Raw genomic sequence first — 21017 nt, forward strand, 5'->3', positions numbered from 1 at the left:
AAAATACAAATATAAATATAACCTTACATACTTTGGTAGCTCAAAATAAATAAATCTAAATCAGTTTAGAGACTTTTCCCATTGTTTTATTTTAAAATGATCTAAATAGTCAGTGTCATGCGAGATAATAGATTATAATCAAAACAATTTATTCCTAATGAGATGGAGTAAGTTATTGCACTATTACTCCTCGCAAAAAACTTATATACTTATACCGGTCTGAAATCTGAATTCATCATTCTCATGTTGATCCCCTTTGTATATTATATGGCTCACCGCCGGTGGTGGGTACGTATAATATTACGCGTCGTAAATGTAATTTACGATGCGTAATATTTGTAATATAATACTTTCTTTTTTTTTCTTTTCAGTTGTTCTTATTCTTTAAGAGTGCTCCACACTTATGCTAGAAGTTCGAATTTTTAGTAGCGCCCCCACGTTACGTCTGAATAACCATTAATAATTTAAACAAACTTAAAGGTTGAAAAGTGGGTGTTAGTGAGTTTCAGCAGGTGTAGTCTGTATCAAGGAATATTACAAAATTAAGTTTATTAGGTAAAAGTTTAAATTCACATTTTATTCCGTCGGACAAATTTTAAGAAGCAGTAGCCATTTTGCTAACTACAATTTTACTTTTTCCGACGAAATAAGCCGTTATTATTTAATTTTAATTTGTTAAGAATTGGGTGAATAATTAACTCTTAACTTGCGATGTTCCAGTAAATAAAAGATTTATTTATCTCTAAGATTTACATATTTGTTCGTGTGTAGGAACAGAACAAAAAAAAAAGTGGGAGCGCGTGAAGACTAACCTATATTCATAAGAGGTAGTAACTTAAGAAAAACAAAAGGGGTTGGTAGCACTACAAAGTGCAGACTACCTCTTAGTTTTACATATTCATATAACAATTATAAGATAATAGTTGAATTAGATATTATTGAAACTTATATTGTTATTTTAACACTCCCCCTGTTTCTATAATATATGTTTATTTTAATTAATCACTGTCTGGAGATCGTGTAATAAAAAGCTTCTGTGTTGTTCAAACTGCATCTTGGCCAGCGCTTTGGTGAAAACGTCTGCTAGTTGTTTGTGTGTGTTGATATATTCCAGTTCAAACTCCTTCTGCTCGAATTTTTCTCTTACATAGTGAAACTTGATGTCAATATGTTTTGTACGTTTATGGAAGACTGGATTTTTGATTAGTTTAATAGCACTTTGGTTATCAAGATGAAGAATTGTGTCCACGTGCTTTGTGTTACAAACTTCTCTGACCAGTTTCTTAATCCACATGATGTCTCTTGTTGTTTCACAAGCTGCAATGTATTCTGCATCGGTTGTAGACAAAGCAACAGTAGATTGTTTGCGGGAGTTCCATGTGATTAGACTATTTCCCAATGTGATAAGACTTCCAGATGTTGACTTTCGAGTTTCTACTTCGCCTGCATAGTCAGCATCACTATATGCATACAATTGATCGTCTTCAGTGGGGCTGAATAACAATCCTAGAGTTTGTGTCCCTTTCAGGTATTTTAGAATTCTTTTTACAGCATTCCAGTGTATCTTATTCGGGTTTTCCATATATCTGCTGGCTCGGTTAACAGCAAAAGTGATATCCGGTCTGGTCCCAGTAGAGAGATACATAAGTTTACCAATAGCTTCACGGTAAGGTGCATTGGTGGCTTTTGTTTGATCTCCTGAATGCATAGAAACGCACATCTCCTGGTTAGTATCAGCAGGTATGGTAACGCTGTTTGCATTATTCATATTGAACACTTCAAGTATTTTTTTAACGTAACTTGATTGATGGACAAAGAATGATCCATCTTTCAGACATTCTATTTGTAATCCTAAAAATATATTTACACAACTATGTGTTATTTCAAATTCTTGTTTTAGTTCTGCCAGAAGCTCATTTACTACAGCTTGACTTTGTGCTGCAATGAGTCCATCGTCAATATATATGCCTAGAATAAGTCTTTTATTCTCGTTAGTAGAAACAAAAATGCATGGATCAGCATTTGTTGCTTTGAGATCATGCTTACTTAGAAAGGATGTGAATTTTTGGTTCCAGCATCTGGATGATTGCTTTAAACCATATAGACTTCGAAGTAACTTACATACTTTTTTGGATCCGTCAGAGAAACCATGTGGCTGCTTCATGTATATTGTTTCTTCGATGTTGCCATACAGGAAGGCTGTTTTCACATCAAATTGTCTAAGGACTAACCTCTCTTTTGCTGCTATGGTAAGTATTAATCTGATTGAATCAAATCTGATGACAGGGCTAAAGGTTTCTTTGTAGTCGATTCCTTCTCTCTGCAGAAAACCCTTTGCTACTAAGCGAGCCTTGAATCGTTTAATATTATCGTTGGCATCTCTTTTCAACTTGAATATCCAACGACTCTCCATCACAGTTTCTTTTTTAGGTGCATCAACTAAAGTCCAGACTTGATTTTTGCTTAGGGAATTAATCTCCTCCTGCATGGCACGCTTCCATTCATCAGCATCAGGACAATTTGTGGCTTCGTGAAAGGTAAGAGGTTCTTGAATGTCAGTAATAAAAAGTTCTTCGATGTCTATTTCATCAGGATCTATATAATCATCGAACCTTTTTGGTTTACTGCATTCATGTTTCTTCCTCAAGTTTCTTCTTACAGGTAAGTTTTCTTCTGCTTCTCTTTCAGGTTCAGCTGGTACGTTTTCTTCTCTGTCATGGTTATCAGGTAAGTTTTCTTCTAATCCTATTTCAGGTTCATCAGGTACGTTTTCTTCTCTATCGTTTTCATCAGGTAAGTTTTCTTCTCTTTCTCTTTCAGGTTCATCATCGGTTTCCTTGGGTAAGTATAAAATTATATCATAATTTTCTTCTATTCTAGTTTTATTTACAGGTTCAGCTATACCACTGAATACTACATCTCTAGCAATTTCAATCTTGTTTGTTTCTAGAATTAATATCCTGAATCCCTTTACATATTGTTCATATCCCATAAATAATCCTGGTTTTCCTTTGTCGTCTAATTTTCTTCTTTTTTCTTTGGGAATGTGTACGTACACTTTTTCTCCAAATATATGTAGATCTTGAATCTTTGGCTCTTGGTTATACCAAAGTTCATACGGAGTCTTATTTGGTATTCGACTAGTACCTGTACAGTTCATAACATGAGTAGCAGTGTTCGTGGCTTCTGCCCAAAATTTCTTTTCGAAACCTTTTCCAGCAAGGATGGATCGGACAGCTTCTATTAGGGTTCGGTTCTCCCTTTCAGCAGCTCCATTTTGCTCTGGAGTATAAGCCACAGTTCTTTGATGCTCAATCCCATACTTATTTAATAATTTTGAAACATTCTGGTTGACAAACTCTAATCCATTGTCTGTCCTGATAATTTTGACTCCTTTAGGACAATGTTTTTCAGCTTTCTTGACATAGTCTTCTATGCAATTGTATACATCTGACTTTGCTGTTACAAAATATACTGTGCGAAACTTCGAGAAATCATCTTTAAGTAATAAGAAATACTTAGACCCTTTGAGAGATGCTTCTTGCATAGGTCCACACAAGTCAGCATGTATTATTTCTCCTATGCGACTAGTTTCAGATTTGCTACCATGAAAGGGCAATCTGTGAGTCTTACCTATTGCACAGGCATCACAGAAAGGTTCATTTTTGTCCTTTAATACTATATTCCGTTGACTTAGTATTTGCTTGACTCGCTGGTAGTTTTGGTGCGCAAACTTCTCATGCCATGTGGCTAGCGAATGTTCAGATGCTACCATGGCTTGATGTGGAGCATTTGATGCATCCTCAACTTTCAGCTTCATTACAAATAGGTTTCCTATTCGTTCACCTATAACTATGGTTTTACCTCCTTTGGTAAATTTGCAAGTGCGGTTATCTGAAGAGAGCATTAAACCTTTGTCCATGGTTACGTTTGACGAAAAAAGGTTATACTTTAAATCAGGTACGTATATTACATTGGATAAGTGACTAGGATCCCAACTATTTCCATTGTACGATAGTACATTTATGTCCCCTGATCCACAGGCTTCAAGCAAGCTTCCATCTCCTATACGTACCCAAGTTGGCTTTTTGAACGGTTCATAGTTCAAAAACCAATCCTTGTGGTGTGTCATATGACTACTGGCTCCTGAATCTTTATACCATAAATTTGTATGGTTGTCACTACTTTGAATTGACGCAAAAGCATCAATCATTAATGCATTTCCATGCGGTTTACTTTTTGACTCAGTAGATTTTGTTCCATAATTTTCTTTATCATTCGACTTTTTACTACGGCATTCACGAGCCCAATGACCAGGCTTATTGCAATTGTGACATTTACCTGGTTTCCATTTATTTTTAGATTTGTCAGCCGCTGGTCTTTCAAAATTTCCTCTTTTGTTGTATTTATGAGAAGCTAGTGCAGTTTCATCTCGAGAGGATTCTCTCATTTCTTGATTAATCAGTCTTGAAGTCAAATTTGCTTTGGTTCGCTCAGTCTCTGGCGTTGATTCCCATGCATTGATAAAGTGGTCATAGCTTGGTGGTAAGGTTAACAAAATCTTTGTAATTATCATGTTATCATTCATAGTTTCACCAGCAAGTTTCAGGCGATGAGCTATATCTTCTAGTTTTGCTATATGTGTAGCAATGTCATCAGACGGTTCTTTTGTGATTGTGAACCATTTTTGTTGTAACATGTGTGTTGTAGCAAGTGATTTTTGTTCATATACTGTTACAAAATTATCCCACATACTTTTAGCGGTATCGCAATTTATTATGTGTAGCATTGCTTGCTCTGAAACTGTTGTAACGATGATTTTTTGTGCAAGGGAATCATCTTTATTCCATTTTTCAATACTTTTCTGGTTTTCAGTAATTGCATCTGCAGCTGCGGTTGTTGCAAGCGCACCTGGACACGTTCTTGTGCCCGAAACCACATCCCATACTCCACTGGATTTTGAAATTACTTTTACTTGGAATTTCCATATACTCCAGTTATTTATGTCTCTGAGTTTAATTATTCGAGTTAGTTCACCTTCCATGGTTTTTACGTGTTGAGTACTTTCACTTTTGCACAACGTGGCTGGATAACCTCAAACGTAAGATTGAACACCCTTCTATTTTTGCTCCAATAGTGGAGAAGTAAAAAAATATAGTGTTTAATTCGTAACTGGGCCCATAACCTGTTAAGAATTGGGTGAATAATTAACTCTTAACTTGCGATGTTCCAGTAAATAAAAGATTTATTTATCTCTAAGATTTACATATTTGTTCGTGTGTAGGAACAGAACAAAAAAAAAAGTGGGAGCGCGTGAAGACTAACCTATATTCATAAGAGGTAGTAACTTAAGAAAAACAAAAGGGGTTGGTAGCACTACAAAGTGCAGACTACCTCTTAGTTTTACATATTCATATAACAATTATAAGATAATAGTTGAATTAGATATTATTGAAACTTATATTGTTATTTTAACATAATTGCTTAATTTTTTTTTCAAACATTCCTTAATACTTATTGCGCGTGCTGAAACTCGATTTACGATGATAAAGTTAGTCAATTAATTATAATAAACAAAAAACGTTTTCTTCGCTAGGTGGTGGGTCACTCAAGGTGTGGAGCACTCTTAATTAAAATTTTGTTGTGAAGCTTACGAATCTTGCGACGCGTGGAAGTAAATCCTTTATATTATATGATGTGGTAAGTTGGGCTTTCAGTCGGTAGAAAAGCAGCCAACAACATTTACGACATATACCACGTATATTATACATATTATACATAAATGACATATTTTACACGCGACACGTCGAAAATTCCGAGTCGTGTCGTAAATCCACCACATGCAGTCACCGCTGTGTATAGTCAAAAATCTTGCATGTGGCAATTTTTAGTTTAGGGATTTTTGCCCTTCTGAAAATAAATACTAGTGTAAGCAGTGCGGAAGGTGTGAAATCCTATATATATTAGACGTTATAATACAGAAACAGCATTTAATTCTCGAAGGTGAAAAGAAAAATGTCAAAGTTTTGATTATGCTTTTTTATAACACGTGCATAAAAAAGACCATTTTCGGCGCCTATAAACTGGGCCGAAAATGGAGTTTTCCGAGCGTCACACAAAAAGTAGAGCGAGAGTCCCTGATCACAATACATGTATCAATTAATCCATTTTCGGCCCCTATATAGGTAGAACGAGCCTACAATAATCGGAGAATCGGAAATCGAGCGGACCGAAAATGGTCGTTTTCGCCCCTAGAGGATTTTCGGTCCGCTCGATTAATTTTTTTTGTTCATCTCCTTACTAAAGCTTTAAATCGTTAAAAACTGTTGAAACAATTTCCAAAATATCAAAATTTTCCAAAATTTTCAAAATTTTCAAAATTTTCAAAATTTTCCAAAATTTTCAAAATTTTCCAAAATTTTCAAAATTTCTCAAAATGTTCAAATTTTCAAAATTCTCAAAATTTTTCAAAATTTGCAGTTTATTAAAATTTTGATTTACTAAATTTTAAAAGCTTTACTAAAAATATATTTAAATAAATAAAAAAATATATATATACACGTATATATATGAATCTATACACGCCCACCGTAGTAGACGACTCGAAAAACTCCATTCTCGAACCACTTCATAGGCGACCCAAATGGTCTCTTCCTTATACACTTGTTATAAAAAGCACGGTGAACAACGAGGGGCGAATGTGCTTTTCCAGACTCGGATGATATCTGAAGACTAGTGTCCGTCTCGGGCGCCTACGGCGCCCTCGACTACCACTCGTGTTCAAACATCATCCTCGCTTGGAATAGCCCATTTTCGCCCCTTGTTATACAATGTACTATTTAATTGCAAAATAAGCATGATAATTTATTTATAGCCGAACTTATACAATACTGAAACATTCATTGAAAAATAAAACTGCTTCTACATTATCGACTAACAGTCACAAGCATAATCATAAGTTCTCGGCAAAAACACCAACTGGATAAGAACAAAATCACCAAGATTAAGAGGGACGATGAGCATGCGATGATACCTACCTACCATATGACAGGCTCGGCCACCACTGAAAACAGCAAGCGACTTGTGTAAACTGACAGCTATCATAAAATATTGTGCAATAAACATCGGTGCCGAGGATAAGCATAGAGCTTTAAGCAAAACCCCAGCTCAACTAATCCTTGTTGGGCTACATGTCGCCGACAAAATGTGCTTCGGCCCGTTCAAGAGGATTTGCAATTGGGGACCACTTACTGCTCTCGGTACTCTTCGGAAAGCTAAATTTATTTCAGTTTTGCTTTTTAAGCTGTTTAGTGTCGTTTCCTGCCTCCGAGATCCAAAATAATCATGACTCATTGAATGTTCTGTACAGAGTAATGATGTATAAGTTTATACCGCGTTTGTGATGCAGCGGATGCACAGTGTATCAATATGTATGCATTCGTAAACATTGGTGTACTTAGTATATATAATAACCTATTCGGAATATCGCCGCTGTACCTATATATGTTGTGATGTTTTATTATTACGTCATTAATAACTAGCGGTTCATTCAAATTGATGCGCTAAATATTCAATCGCGGTTTTACCTTTGCATACTAGCAAATTGATCTTTTGCATTAATTTTAATTCACTGATTAACAGATATAGATTTCTACAACCTATCAAAATATTATATTTTCTGTTGCAGTTATAATAAAAATTATCACATTGATGAGTATCCATTGTAGCAGGCAATGGTGGAGTCCCAATAAAAGCGCTTTGTCTGATATTAGTTTTATAGTATTTATTACTTTTAGTGGCTTGACATTGTATCATTTTATTAATTCTATTTATGAAGGACCTGGATATCTCCCGTTTAATTGGGTTCCGGTAAGCTAAATAATACATTTCAAATGAATAACTCTAATACAAATGCATATTTATAACAACTTCTGTTAAATTGTATTTGTAGGAAAATGAGAATGACTGCCAATTTTTGCAATTTTGTACTGTATGCCAAGGATATAAAGCTCCTCGCTCACATCACTGTCGAAAATGTAATATACAATTTCATTCAAATATACCTAAAAAATAACGCAATTCAGTAAAGTTTATTCTATTTTTTTAATAACTTACAGGTGGTCGCTGTATTTTGAAAATGGATCACCATTGTCCATGGATAAATAATTGTGTTGGTCATTATAACCATGGTTATTTTACTGCATTTTTAGCGAGCGCTGTTGCTGGATGTTGTGTTTCAACTTACATAATGGTTAAATGGTTGCTAACTGTTTTTTCCACACGACCCCTGCCATTTCAACCACCTTCTGTATTTATAGTAGTTTCAGTTCTTTTTAGTATTGGTCTGTCAATTGGAGTTGTAATAGCAGTAGGAATGCTTTTATATTTTCAGGTAACATCCCAAGCGATGCTTAATTCAATCGATTAAAATTATTTTACACGTTTCTTAATAATACCTGATTTTTTGTATATTTGTTTGTTTTAGATACATGCAATCATCAAAAATCAAACGGGAATAGAGTGCTGGATCTTGGAAAAAGCAAATTATAGAAGATCTACTACTGCTGAACAATTTGTTCATCCATATTCAAAGAATTGGTTATTTAATATTAGACAAGTGCTTTCATGGCACTGTTCTGCTCCTGGTGATGGGATCAACTGGCCGGTTGTAGAAGGCTGTGATCAATATACATTAACCGTTAGTGCCGCTTGGAATTTTCAATTTATTAAATATTTATTTATTTAATATATAACAATTTCATTAAATTCATTAAATCTTTGTTTTAATGTATCTTTTCGTTAGCGAGAACAATTGGCACAAAAGCAAGAAAAACGGAAGCGAGCAAAAAGATATAGAGTGATAGCGCGTGCAACAGGATCATGGGTTCCTATTGGCCACGGGCTTAAAGTGCTTTGTTCGCCACCAATCACTGACGAAGCTCGAATTAAGCTAGAAATTGGCGACACTGTAATTGTAACACGATGGCGCAAGTGAGTAATTTTTTTTCTTATTTAATAAATGATAGTTACTCTTAAATCATGTATCTATACTTGTGCTGCAGTAACTGGTTATTTGGCGAGAAAGAAAGTCTGACAGTAATCACCGATGGCAAAGATAACCGAATTCGAGGCTGGTTCCCTCGTCCTTGTGCGATTCCTGTTAATAGTGAAAAGGATAAAGATTTAGATAATTATTTTGAAAATGATTTAGATGTACAATATCTTATTCCAAATGTGTCGCCGACATCGAAATCTATGCAAACAGAACTGAACTATGACCATAGCGTACAAAAAGTGTCAGTAGGTAATAAGAAAAAAAACAAATGACATTTGTAATTTCTATTAAGACGTTTCATTGAGGAACAAATTGACTTATACATTTACTGATATTTGCGAAATGTACATCAACTAAGGATATTGTCGAAATTGATGAACTTTTCACCTACAAAGAATATCGCAAGTAAAAAAACGTTATAATTAAGTTATAGTTACAAACTTTTTGTACCGCAAAATAATCGTAGATTCTTGGATAAATATTTTTGGTATTTTCAGTACATTTTAATACGAATTAATTTATCATCGATTTAATTATTTAAAGTAACATGATATCAGAAAGTGCCTGAAACATTTGACGTAAATCTTTAAAAGAATCATCAATTTTGACAGAGTATCCTCTATTTTGGCATTCTATTTAGAAGACACGTTATGTCGCACACGTCCGTAACACATACGCACCAGCAAAACCTCATTCGCCGATTTGCAAATGCCAGCCCGCGCACTCATCAATAGAAGCATTCGCATCAGCCGACAAAACGTCGTCGTCATATATCAACGCATCACCAAATAGGACCAGTCCGAAAGAGAACGGCAAACGCGTAATCGCCTCAGCGCAGTTGATTATTCCGGCGCGTGCACCTCTACCTCTACACATACGCGTGCATGCACGTAAAACAGGTGTTGGTTCAAAAAGGCGGGCACGTACGTCTGGATTTGAAGCGCGTCAATTATCTAGCGTACAGCTGAGCTCCATTGAGGGGCAATCAGGCTTCGCTTTTCTCCGACGCTGCTGCGGCGACGAATATTCGGATAAATTCATTCTGCCGGTGCTCTGCGTTATTCCGCTCGGAATATTTTACCGCAACGGCGCGCTCGAATTGTCGACTGCTGCCACCACCGCTGAGGAAAATCAATATGCTAGTGTGAAAAGTTGTATTTACGCGCTTGTACACACGTCCACGCGGCCCGGCTATACATGTAGGCACATTTTCTTTCGTGCAAGCCGTACTAGATTGCTGCCTTTTTACGGGGACACCGAGGAAAGCTTGGAAACATTGCAGGGTGGTTTGCTACCCAAAGAGAAAGAGAGAAAGCAAAAAGGTCGCACGCAACTCGATCGGCTGTCACGCAGGTTCTATACTGGGTTACTACTCATTTCTTTCTTTCTCTTTCGGTTATCGACGATTATGTGATGTTAGACGTATATGCAGTGAGTTTAGTATTTTCTTGTTTTACGAGGCATACGTCAGGCTTTTTGAAAAAATCGTATGTTTATAATTTCTTAATGGACACGCATTACTGAATGCTCAAAGAGAATGCATATTTATAATAATCGAATTCGTAAGTTTTAATTTGTGCGCTCGTATATGTACATACAGTGACATGTATGCGAACAAAATTGTGTCTCTGATTAAACACTCAAATATGCCAATTTCTCTGTAGTGATTTCAGGCGAGAGAAGAAAAATAATTTCCTTCTCATTCATATGTATACGTGTAGAGCGTGTTGAATCGGGTGTGCGTGACCGAACCAAACAGCGAGAGAGTGAAAAAGAGGAAGAGAGCGAGAAATGTGCGACCTTTCCGACGATCTATACGTGTATAATGGATAATTTCTATACTAGGGATTTATATTGTATACGTAGGTTGTGCACGTGTGGGTACATAATTCTTTCTTTGTATGACGCATGTGTGCGAGTGCTTGCGTTTTATACATCAGTGCTTGTATACACAGAGGCGGAGCGCGATGATTTATCGTGGAACGCTATGGATGTTCGTGTCGGGATGTGAAGTTCTTGTCAAGAGGTCGTCTCTTTCTATCTTACTCGCGAGCGAGTTCTTTTATTCATGCGTTCGATTTTTTCCCTCCGAGTTTTGTTTTCTGCTCGTTCTTCCCCTTAGCAGGGATGTGATAGGCACTGTTTGAACGCTCAGATTGGTGGAACCGCATAAGGGTCGAACGATAAAAAACTTCATTGTTTAGTATATAAATTCAATTTTTGTTATTTTTTAGAAGGAACAAAATGTTTTGAGTATGTTATAGTTTTTTACTTTATTGTATTCGAGTATCGTCAGATCACTATTTTCAAACAGTATTGCGAATCGCGCAGTATATAACCAGGTAACCAGGGTTTATGGATCAGGGAAAGATTTGGCGTTGAACGTAAACTAACTCTTAATAAAAACGAGTAACAATATTTTAACGGTGTGTTGTATAGTCATTATAGTATCGATATTTAAACGAGGTACAAACTGATGTAATTACGCTGTGTTGGAATTGATTATTTATTTATAATTAATCCCACACAAAAATGTGTCAAATACAAGTAGAACCAACGAAAAACCAAAAGAAACATTAATTAATGTATAAGAGCTAAATATTCGTGCATGATTATAGATTTGTAGGGCAAAGCTTGCTGAACAAAATACATTTCTAAGCAATAGCAAGGAAGAGTTTGTTGGTCTTCCTTGGTTACGCCATATCTAAAATGAAACTATATGCGAAGAATTGATCAAGCTCTTGAAGTGCAAATATTTTTACGGCAAATGTCTGTATCGACTGAAAAAGAATATAAATTAACATATTGTTTTCATCATGTCATTTCGATTTGTTTATTTAAGCTTCCTTTATCCCAATCGTCATTTTAGGCTGAGAGAGATTTATTGGTTTCATAGTTTTTTTTTAAGAACGCATTGATGCAAAAAGACGGTGAAATAACGGAAAAGTGGGGTAAATGCCAAGCAGCGCATGATATGGCCCGTTATAATATTGACTGCGTGTCGCCCGCTAAAATTTTTTGGCAAGAGCTGTTAACGCGCAGTAAGTATTGCGAAGATTCGCGAGCCATGTAAAGATTTTCGTCTTATTTCGGCTCATAGTCTAACGCAAACATAGATCAGCTTGAAAGGTTAATACAACCATATATGGAAAACTTGAGTCTTCGCCTCCGACGGTGTGGCATGTGAAAGCTACGCAGCGTTTAAGAGGCAAAATTCTTAGCGTTATAATCCCCTGTTATAAACGAGGGCAACAACGGCTAATCCGGCATCTTGCCCAGTTTCTCGAGCAAATTATACGACATTATGCAAAGTACGTCACAGTACGCGCAGTCTTGCGTTAATCGAAATCCCGCGAGAGATACAGAAGCAAAAGTCGAAAATCGAAAGAAAAAGTAAAGAAGGTATAAGATCGATCGGTCTTTCGAATCAGAGAGGGAAGTATACGTACGCATGCACTGCGCGCGCCTGCGGTTGATTCTCGCGCGGAGAGTGAAAGTAACAATTAGCCATCGGGAGAATCCAGTCCAGTAGTGTGTATGCGGCAAAGATTTGATGGTGGGATCCGCGCGCTTGAGAGAGAGAGAGAGAGAGAGAGAGAGAGAGAGAGAGAGAGAGAGAGAGAGAGAGAGAGAGATATCTCATGGAGGCAGGGGTCTTGAGAAGCAAGGAAACTTACGGCTGGTCGCAGTGTCCCTCCGCTTCTTTTCAAAGAACGAACTCCAGTGTGCGTTGTTCTTGCCAGTGATATATAAGGTGCTTATTTTTCTTTTTTTTTTTTGCTTCCTTCTAGAGGAAGCTTTGTAATAGTAAAATTTTGAGTTTCGTCAAAACTTCTAGAAAATACTTTATGGTGTGTTAGAAGTTCAAATCACGTGTTTTTAGAAAATGTTCGTATGGATGTGTGTGTATGTATACCGTAATATTTCTGGAACTACTCGGTCAATATCAATAAAATTTGACATGCATGTATATTTTTGGATTCTGAATTCGGGAAAAACATTTATTTTTTATTTTTCTAACTATCTTTTTATGGCCAATTTTTGATTTTTGAAAAACATTGTTTTTCGTTTTTTTTCAATCATCCCATCGTTACAAATAATTCAGCTAATATGCATTTGAAAGAGAATAAAATTACCTACTTTTCCCCGTTTGATCCTCGGGATCGACCGCTTTGTTCGGCAGATAAAATGAAAAAGGTGATTTTTTTTTAAAAATTCATATCTCTGAAACTAAACATCATAACCTCATGAAAAAAATCATGTCGATGGATCACGTGTCAAACTATATCCCATTAAAATTTCAAGTTATTTGACTACTTATTTTTTCAGTAAAAAGTCGAAAACTGGAAAAAATGAGTTTTTTGTGCCTCGGTTACGGAAGTAAAAAGGCTTTATTGCACTTGAGATTTTGGGAAAAAGTAGATATTTTATGTGTCTTGGCTAAGTTCATTGCGCAGCTTTCAAACCCCTATGGTTCTTAAGATATCAAGGTTTCAATTTTTTTTTGAAAATTTTTTGATTCCTTATATTTCTAAAACAATGCAGTCAAATGCTTCAAAATTTTATTTGCTGATTCGCCATAAAAAAAGCTATTTGCTGCTAAAATTTTAAACGATTTCGTCGAGCGCTTCTCAACTAAAGAGCTAAAATGTAAAAACTGATTTTTCTCAAAACTTTTTCTTTCTCTTATAGGGGTGTCGTTGCACGTCGTTAAAGGCCCTCCCTATGAATTGTCCCTATGCAATATGTTTTGAGAGTAGAATTATACGGCACAATATATATTTGTTTTTTTATAGTAAAATTATACGTAAGTTTTTTTAGATTACAATCTTATTCTCTTATACGATAACTTTATTTTTACAGAGTTATCCTTTCATCAATCTCTTCTTTTTCGCGATTTTGAGAGATTTTGATTGGATTTTTCTGATTATTATATATCTTTTGCTATAAGAAAATTGCTCCTACAGCAAAATAATTAAGCTTGGAGGAAGCTACGTGCTAATGAATTGGCAGCGGTTTTTTCATTTGTTCTGAATTTTATCGTTTCTCTTTTATGATCGACAATTGTGTCAGAGCGATAGAATTTTAGTATTATGTGTTTTTCGAAAATTCGTCTTTGATCATATGCAAACGTTTACGCGATAGGGTAATACAAATTTTCCCTTGCATAAGTTTGAAAATTTAATCTCGAAATAGGGTCACGTATTGTGAGTAGTAACATCCGAGTGTAGCAAGACCAACAAGTATATTCTTCCTAAATGATTTATAACTGATAAAGTATTCTAAATTTCCACAATCCCTAAGCCGAAAATCGCTTCCCTCGCGTCTTTTGAAAAGAAAAGAAATTAAAATCCCCCATCCCCGAGAGAATCTTCACTCCCCAACTGAGCGTGGCACGTGCCGCCGTAGCTCTCGAGGGTCGAATTCATCAAAAGCTCATCATTCGGGCCAAATAATATATAGTCGGTCACACACACACACACACGTAAAAACGCCCTCCTGTTATGAATTGGCAGGTGACTCGACGAAGTCCTAGACGAGAGCAATAACTCTGCGAGCGAGAAAAAAGTGGTCACGCAGAGATGTCTATCGTTTCGATTCTGATGGTGCTGGGTCTGTCGGCGATCGCCAATGGATTTCCGGACGGAGCACCGGTCGACGCCTGCGTCAAGCCCCGTCCGAATCAGCCATACCACGGACAGGCCAGGCCGCAGCCACTCTCTACCAGTCCTTACCAGCTGATCGCCTCGAGCGATCGCTATCAGCCTGGATCGCAAATTACGGGTGAGTTCTCCTTTTCTACATTTTTTGCATATTTATTACCTGACTTTGATGAAGATATATATTAATGGTGTGTTTACCGGGCAATGAATTTGCGCTGACTTTATTTTCGCGGTGGTTCTCGCTGATACTAGGCATCAAATGTATAGCTATATTGTATTTTCGACGTAGGCGGCGGAAAGTTATAATTAATACGGGTAGAACGGATTGTTATCGGAAGGGATCCGCGCGGGCGTGGGTTTGAGATTTCTTTCTACGAGCCGTGGAAATTATGCCGTCGCGTGACTTAATTGGATCGTCGACTTTTCATTTTGGCTTCTGCGATACGATATTAACGTGGACGGCAGAAAAACAAACTAATTTCTGGATAATCACGGGTGTGATTGTCGGCGATTAAAACGTTCTTTATAGTAGGTAGCGATGAATAAGCTGACGAATGCGCCTGTGCTGAGCGCGACCGTTACTACTTGCGCATAGAGGTTTAGCGCCAGTTTGTCGTTTACAATTCGGCTGCTTTATTTTTATTAGGAGTATGATTTGAGGCATATGATGCCAAAAAGCATTTCTGTAGTATTAGCTCAAAATCATGTACGTTGTATATTATGTTGTGGACCTTGGATGACATTTCGGCGTACAGAACTTGCTTATATTTTCGTCAAACTTTTTAAACATTCGGTACATAATTTATTTTTCTCTGAATAAGTTATGATATGTATTGCATTTTATCAAGCTTTCGCATTGAATATCATCAGATTGTAATCAAGACCTCCTGATTGAAAATGCAAATATTGATAGCCGCGGATTGGAAAAGTTTATTGTGTTTAAATTCAGCAATAATAGAAATGGTCGAGTTTGAGAATAAAGATGTCCCAAGTGTGAAACAGTAAATATCCAGTAACAGCGAAAATATAGAACTAACAATCGACAAAAATTCGATTTCATTCGCCGGCATCGACGAGAAAATCACCCTTTCGACATTAAAAATTGCCACTCTCGTCTCTCGCTAAGCGAGCTTTACAATTCTCGTAACAAGTGCGTTCGACATCCTTTCCATTGGAATCGTAAAGGCCTAGAAGCAGTATCGTATGAATACACAATAGCCCGTTTTATCACCGAGAATATAAATTCCTCTACTATATTCATTGCTTCGATCGCTCATATTTCATTCGCCATAGCGAAGCTAGCAGCAGCAGTTTCACAATATTTGACGTTCGTTTAATGCCCCCATCCAATTAATTGCAAACTTTCGCTTCGGGAACCCATATATTATAGGTATATTGACGAAAATCGTACAACGCGTCATTTCGCGCCAAAACTCTCGTAAACCACGATACTACACTTGCAAGCGCTTACCCAACATCTATCTCTAGAAATTGAACCATCATCGCCAGCTGTGTGTGTTGGTTTTCCTCTCTCACCTTGTACCATCCATCATCCTGCGGTGTACAACACCGCATCGGATATTTTCTCGTAATTGCAGCTTCGCTGTGAAGAGTCCATTATATGTGTCTCATATACCTTTGCGCGCCTGTCTCCTTTTTTTTCTCGCGCGAGCTCGAAAGCGATAATGTTATAAGCTCGTGGCGCTGAAGGTCTCATACACACACATAATACAATAGTCATCGATTTCGTCGCCGCGACTCGAGACTTGCGATTATCTTTTTCAATCTAGCTGTAGCTTTGCGCGTATGTGTGCGTGATTACACCGTGTGTGTATGTGTATGTGTATGTGTATGTGTGTGTGTGTGTGTGTGTGTGTATATATATAGTTGCACCGGATACAGCCGCGGGATATTATATAGCACCCGCGGTGCACGTTTGCTCATTATAGAGATACACACGTGATTTTATCACGCACGTTCTTGCGGGGACATTGAGGCGGATTTTCTCACCATGCTTGTTTATTTCTTCTGCGCTTTTCTTTCGACGGAGAGAGATCGCGCGCGAGGGAGATGAGTCGAGCGTTGCGCAACTTGCGATAAAGGAGGTCGGCTGTATACTCTATGCGTGTTATGCAAGAACGGAAGCATCGATTGTTTGTGTATAGGTTCATACGCGGGTATTTTAATCGTCGCTAGTGAGTGTTAAAAAGTAACGGAAGTTATATTTTACTCCGACTTGTGAATTATATAGTCCTGTATCTTATAAGAAAAGCATGTAATTAATATAAATTTTTTAAATGTATAGGGTTGCCGATACATATTTGACGAGTCAAAAGTGTATAGCAGGTCACAGTGTAGGCAAACTTCGAAGAGACAAAGGAAAGTTGGCCATTAGAATTCACGCCCTTAATAGGCTATATACCTTATACATTTAGGTTTTTAGTCCATCAACTATAGAAAAACGTCGATGTATGTAATATTCATGGGCGTGAATGTATGCAGCATCGCGGAAAAAAATGTTCCATAAGTACCTACGACTTCGTAATCGACAGATCTATAGAGGCGTATAATTATATAACGTGCGTATAGCTATGCATGCGCTGCAAATAAAGAATTAAAGCAATTTTGACCTTTTATTAATTTATTGAGTCATAAATATGCTGGTTTTCAGAAATGGGTACAGATCTTTTATATGTAATACATGATCCTTGGGTAAATCCACTTCATGTGCACGCATCAGCGTTAATACTGTGCTATATTGGAAAATAAGCGTTATCCAAACTCGGATAGAACTTTAACTCTCATCTTTCGCGCTTTTTGTGCCTTTCGCTAGATCGAGACGTTAAGCCTCGTAATATTCTTACAATTATTCTTAAAGCATCAAACCTCTTACTCCGTTGTCTCGATCCAGTTCTCCTTTTTTTACTGTCTGCGCGTGTGAGTACGCATGTTACGCCCGTCTGGCCGGATCGTGTCTGTATCTACTGAAAATCCTCGCGAAAGACAAACGCACGTCGCGTGCCGGCGGCCTGCCCCAGCCATTTTCTTATTCTCTTACGTCCTTGGCTCCTTTGCGATCGAGACTCGCGGGCTGAATATGTATACAGCATAGAAAGTCGAAGACTGCGCGGCGCGATATCTAATTTCCCACGTAGTTTCCGTGCCTGTGGCTCCCGCAGGTATAATCTTGAGCCGGGAAATTGCCCGTCGGCATGAGCAATGGATGAAATTAGGCGCAGCTTTAATTCCTTTTCGGAACTATACTCGTGTGCGGTGCGTGTGTATGTTATATATAGCATATACACACCGCGCATGACTTGCCATAAGGAGGGAATAAACTTTTTCCACCGATGCAGGCTTGGGCTTGATTTGCGTATTCGCGCCGTGATTTTCCGGATTTGGACATGCACCTCCTTTTTTAATGGGCTCTCCGAGTGCACCGGAATTGGATTCTCTGTATTTGGAATAGGCTTTATGTTGGCGACTTCGCAGCTGGCCTGTGTACTATATGTATACGTATACCGACGATGATTAAACACAGTTTACTTATTTTGTTTCGTACCGACAACACTGCCGCGACTGCTGCATGGGAGCTAAATAGAGCCGCAGCTTCGACTTGGAATAGGATTGCCCGGCTATAATAGAACGAACAAACGCTTTAAATATAATATCGCCTTTTTTAATTCCCTGTACATTATAAGTATTCGAGACTATTTTTTCTCGATTGAACAGACTCAGGGTGTAGCCTTCGTAATCTACGACTTATGCCACTTGTGTCGTAATGTATACTGATAAGATTTATTTTCGATACCCGTGAATACCAAAGATAGCTATATGATTTTCTTAACATACTCTCGCTAATCGATGCAACAGGCGTTTTCTCGCACGAGTCTATAAACAAATATTAGTTCCCATCGATTTTTTTTCACGTGCGTTATTTCTGAAGGCATACAGGTACACATAGGTCTATTCTCGGATTTACATCTCGTAACCTTGATGATAAGCTCGGCCGTCTCCTACGTCCCGCTGTGTGGCAATCCTTTTATAATGATTACACAGCGATATAATTATTCTGGGTTCTCGAGATTCGGCAAAAAATTGACAGATGCCAGCTTAAATTTCTCACGTACAGAAACAGGGGTAAAAGTTCTCCTTTGTATTTTCAGTGAGGATCCAAGGCGGCGACTTCAAGGGCTTCTTCGTGCAGGCTCGCGACGCTCAGACGAATCAGTGGATCGGCTCGTGGGCCCAGACGCCCAACACGAACGTCCACTCGGAGTGCAGCGCCGTCACGCACGCCGACCCCCGCGACAAGCAGCAGGCCACCCTCGTCTGGAAGGCGCCCCTCAATGCTCGTCCCGGCACCGTTTACTTCACGTAACTATATTCTTCCTTCGAATTATCAATTTTCCCTGATTCTCGTTTACTTGCAACGGCACATCGTGCGACAATTATTGGAGAATTATACGCGGTAGTCCAGGTTCGTTTAATTCGGGCGAGTTCACGCAAGAGCGACTATATACACAGGACTAAATGGCTTTTCGTGCTTTCCCGTGCAGGCTTTCCCCCGACACGACTCTCCGGGGTGTTTTAGCTCTTTACGAAGAAAGGCGCGCATTCGAGCGTCGTCTCCTGTATAATATATAGTTTCACCGCGTCTGTGTGTATACATATACAGTTTCTCGAATGCGCGGAGGCGATGTGCTGGGAATACCTTTTTCCCTAATACTAAAACTGTTTCTCCGATAGTTTTAAGATTTTTCGTATCAACTCAATCATTTGTATACGCAATCATCAAGAGCTAGACACTTATAATGTTGATGTGTGTCTGTTACAGGGGAACTGTACTGAAGGACTACTCGACGTTCTGGTCCGACATGATCTCGCAGATCGGACAATAAACAACGGACTACATAGTTAGTTTGTAAGAGTAGTGACTAATAGTGAGCAAACCACACACCACACACATGCTATTTTTTATGAAGACTATTATATTTTTTAAATAATTGAAAGAAAAAGAATAAAGATTATACGTTGTTACCCATTATTGCGCCTAGTCATTCGATTCGCAACAAAGATCGCGCCCAATGCTCAATCGTTGCCTAGGAGAAAAACTCCGGCGGTGAAATATGAGCTTGCGCGAGCTTTAATCGCCGCGGACCCGTGACAACGAAAAGAGCCAAGTCACCGCGACTTCGTTTTGCATAATTCTGCACTTGTCGAGCTCGCCGCGCACCGTCGTCGCTTCGGAACAAAAAGGTAATTCAATCTGTTTATTGAGCAGCGCGCGGTGTATGCGCGAGTTTATTTATAAACAATACACACGCAACGGGCTCGCGCTGTGTCTATCGATTGGTCGGCCGCTATTGTTGCCTTCCGTTTTGTTGTGTTCCGTGTGTATACGCTACGAAATGTCATTATGTGTTATATCGAGAAAAAAAACGCGGTGTTGCATAATAATTTCCGATAAATCTTGGAACGCGGCGCGTGCAGTATTATCGATTTCGAAATACACTCACGCCGTTATCGACTGTGAGCGCGTGCTTTGAGAAATGTTAATATTCATAATTTTTCTTAATAATTTCTTTATGCTATTTTTTTATTGCTTACGGAGAAATATTTTATGTTGCAAGCGCGCGCGCGGGAAAGAGGAATTTACAACGATACCATCGTAATTATTCGTGAATACACAAATGTGTGCAATGTGCAATTTGAAAAATTATTATGTTCTCGGTATAACATTCAATACATTCGCTACATGTATGCGTGCATGCCGTTTAATAGCACACGGCTAGGCATCGCGTGCCGGCGTAAAATTTTCTCAATAACAAATAACAATTGTTATCATTGATCCGGGTGAGAAGAACACGTCGCGATGAAGCGATACGTTTCGTTCCACAATTTCAATAATACTTATCCTATACACTTTTCATAGAGTGTAATTTTTGTAAAAATGACCTTTTCAGAGATCGAACGAAATAATTAAAAAAAAAAAAAAAAAAAAAACGGCACACGCAAGCGTCTAACTCGATACCTCCGTCTTTGACTAAATACATATTCGCACCGACCATAGTTGAAAGCGCACGAATTCACGATCATATATTCCGCATATAACACAGTGTATAGGCACTTACTCGCTCTCGCGGAGCACGAAAATATATCAAAAGCGCCGCCGAGGCGTCGGCATTATATTCAAATCTCTTCGACTTCTCACGCGGGCGTTCGAATTTTTCACCCCATCCCCTCCACACCGAGATCATTTTCTCCGAAAAGTCGAGCTATTCTATCGAGTAAGCCGT

The 21017-nt window shown here is 38.0% G+C and overlaps 3 protein-coding genes across 15 annotated transcripts in view; 2 read left to right on the forward strand and 1 right to left on the reverse strand.

The window, feature by feature from the left end:
- LOC103316049 overlaps positions 1 to 21017 on the reverse strand; it is a 30309-nt gene that overhangs the window by 2633 nt on the left and 6659 nt on the right. Inside the window, exons 1-2 of one of the 9 annotated variants that reach the window (XM_032599040.1) lie at positions 700 to 808; positions 216 to 519 (exon numbers count right to left, since the gene is read on the reverse strand). The exons of 2 other annotated variants lie outside the window; for them this stretch is intronic. In XM_032599040.1, coding sequence (XP_032454931.1) covers positions 216 to 245 — 30 coding nt within the window. In that variant the 5' untranslated portion in view covers positions 246 to 519; positions 700 to 808. Of the gene's footprint in view, positions 1 to 73; positions 587 to 699; positions 809 to 5654; positions 5966 to 6589; positions 6734 to 21017 lie in introns of those variants that run through there. 6 more of the 9 variants (XM_008207600.4, XM_008207601.4, XM_008207602.4 and 3 more) reach the window with 6 other exon arrangements.
- Positions 6848 to 11877, forward strand: LOC100115913 (palmitoyltransferase ZDHHC6). 5 transcript variants are annotated; one of them, XM_031929129.1, is made up of 7 exons: positions 6848 to 7430; positions 7688 to 7869; positions 7952 to 8036; positions 8118 to 8392; positions 8486 to 8698; positions 8804 to 8991; positions 9063 to 11877. In XM_031929129.1, the coding sequence occupies exons 1-7, from the start codon at positions 7403 to 7405 to the stop codon at positions 9325 to 9327; spliced, it is 1236 nt and encodes a 411-aa protein (XP_031784989.1). In that variant the 5' UTR covers positions 6848 to 7402; the 3' UTR covers positions 9328 to 11877. The 5 variants fall into 5 exon arrangements, with proteins under 5 accessions (XP_031784989.1, XP_031784990.1, XP_001600495.1 ...); XM_031929130.1 differs by having other exon boundaries at positions 6848 to 7370; XM_001600445.5 differs by having other exon boundaries at positions 6848 to 7259.
- Positions 11987 to 19765, forward strand: LOC100115148 (putative defense protein 3). Its single transcript, XM_008207596.3, has 4 exons — positions 11987 to 12809; positions 14572 to 14839; positions 18885 to 19095; positions 19556 to 19765. Exons 2-4 carry the CDS (start codon positions 14638 to 14640, stop codon positions 19617 to 19619), a joined length of 477 nt encoding a protein of 158 aa, XP_008205818.1. The 5' UTR covers positions 11987 to 12809; positions 14572 to 14637; the 3' UTR covers positions 19620 to 19765.

Source organism: Nasonia vitripennis, chromosome 4, assembly GCF_009193385.2.
Source record: "Nasonia vitripennis strain AsymCx chromosome 4, Nvit_psr_1.1, whole genome shotgun sequence".
Classification (NCBI taxonomy): Eukaryota; Metazoa; Arthropoda; class Insecta; order Hymenoptera; family Pteromalidae; genus Nasonia; species Nasonia vitripennis.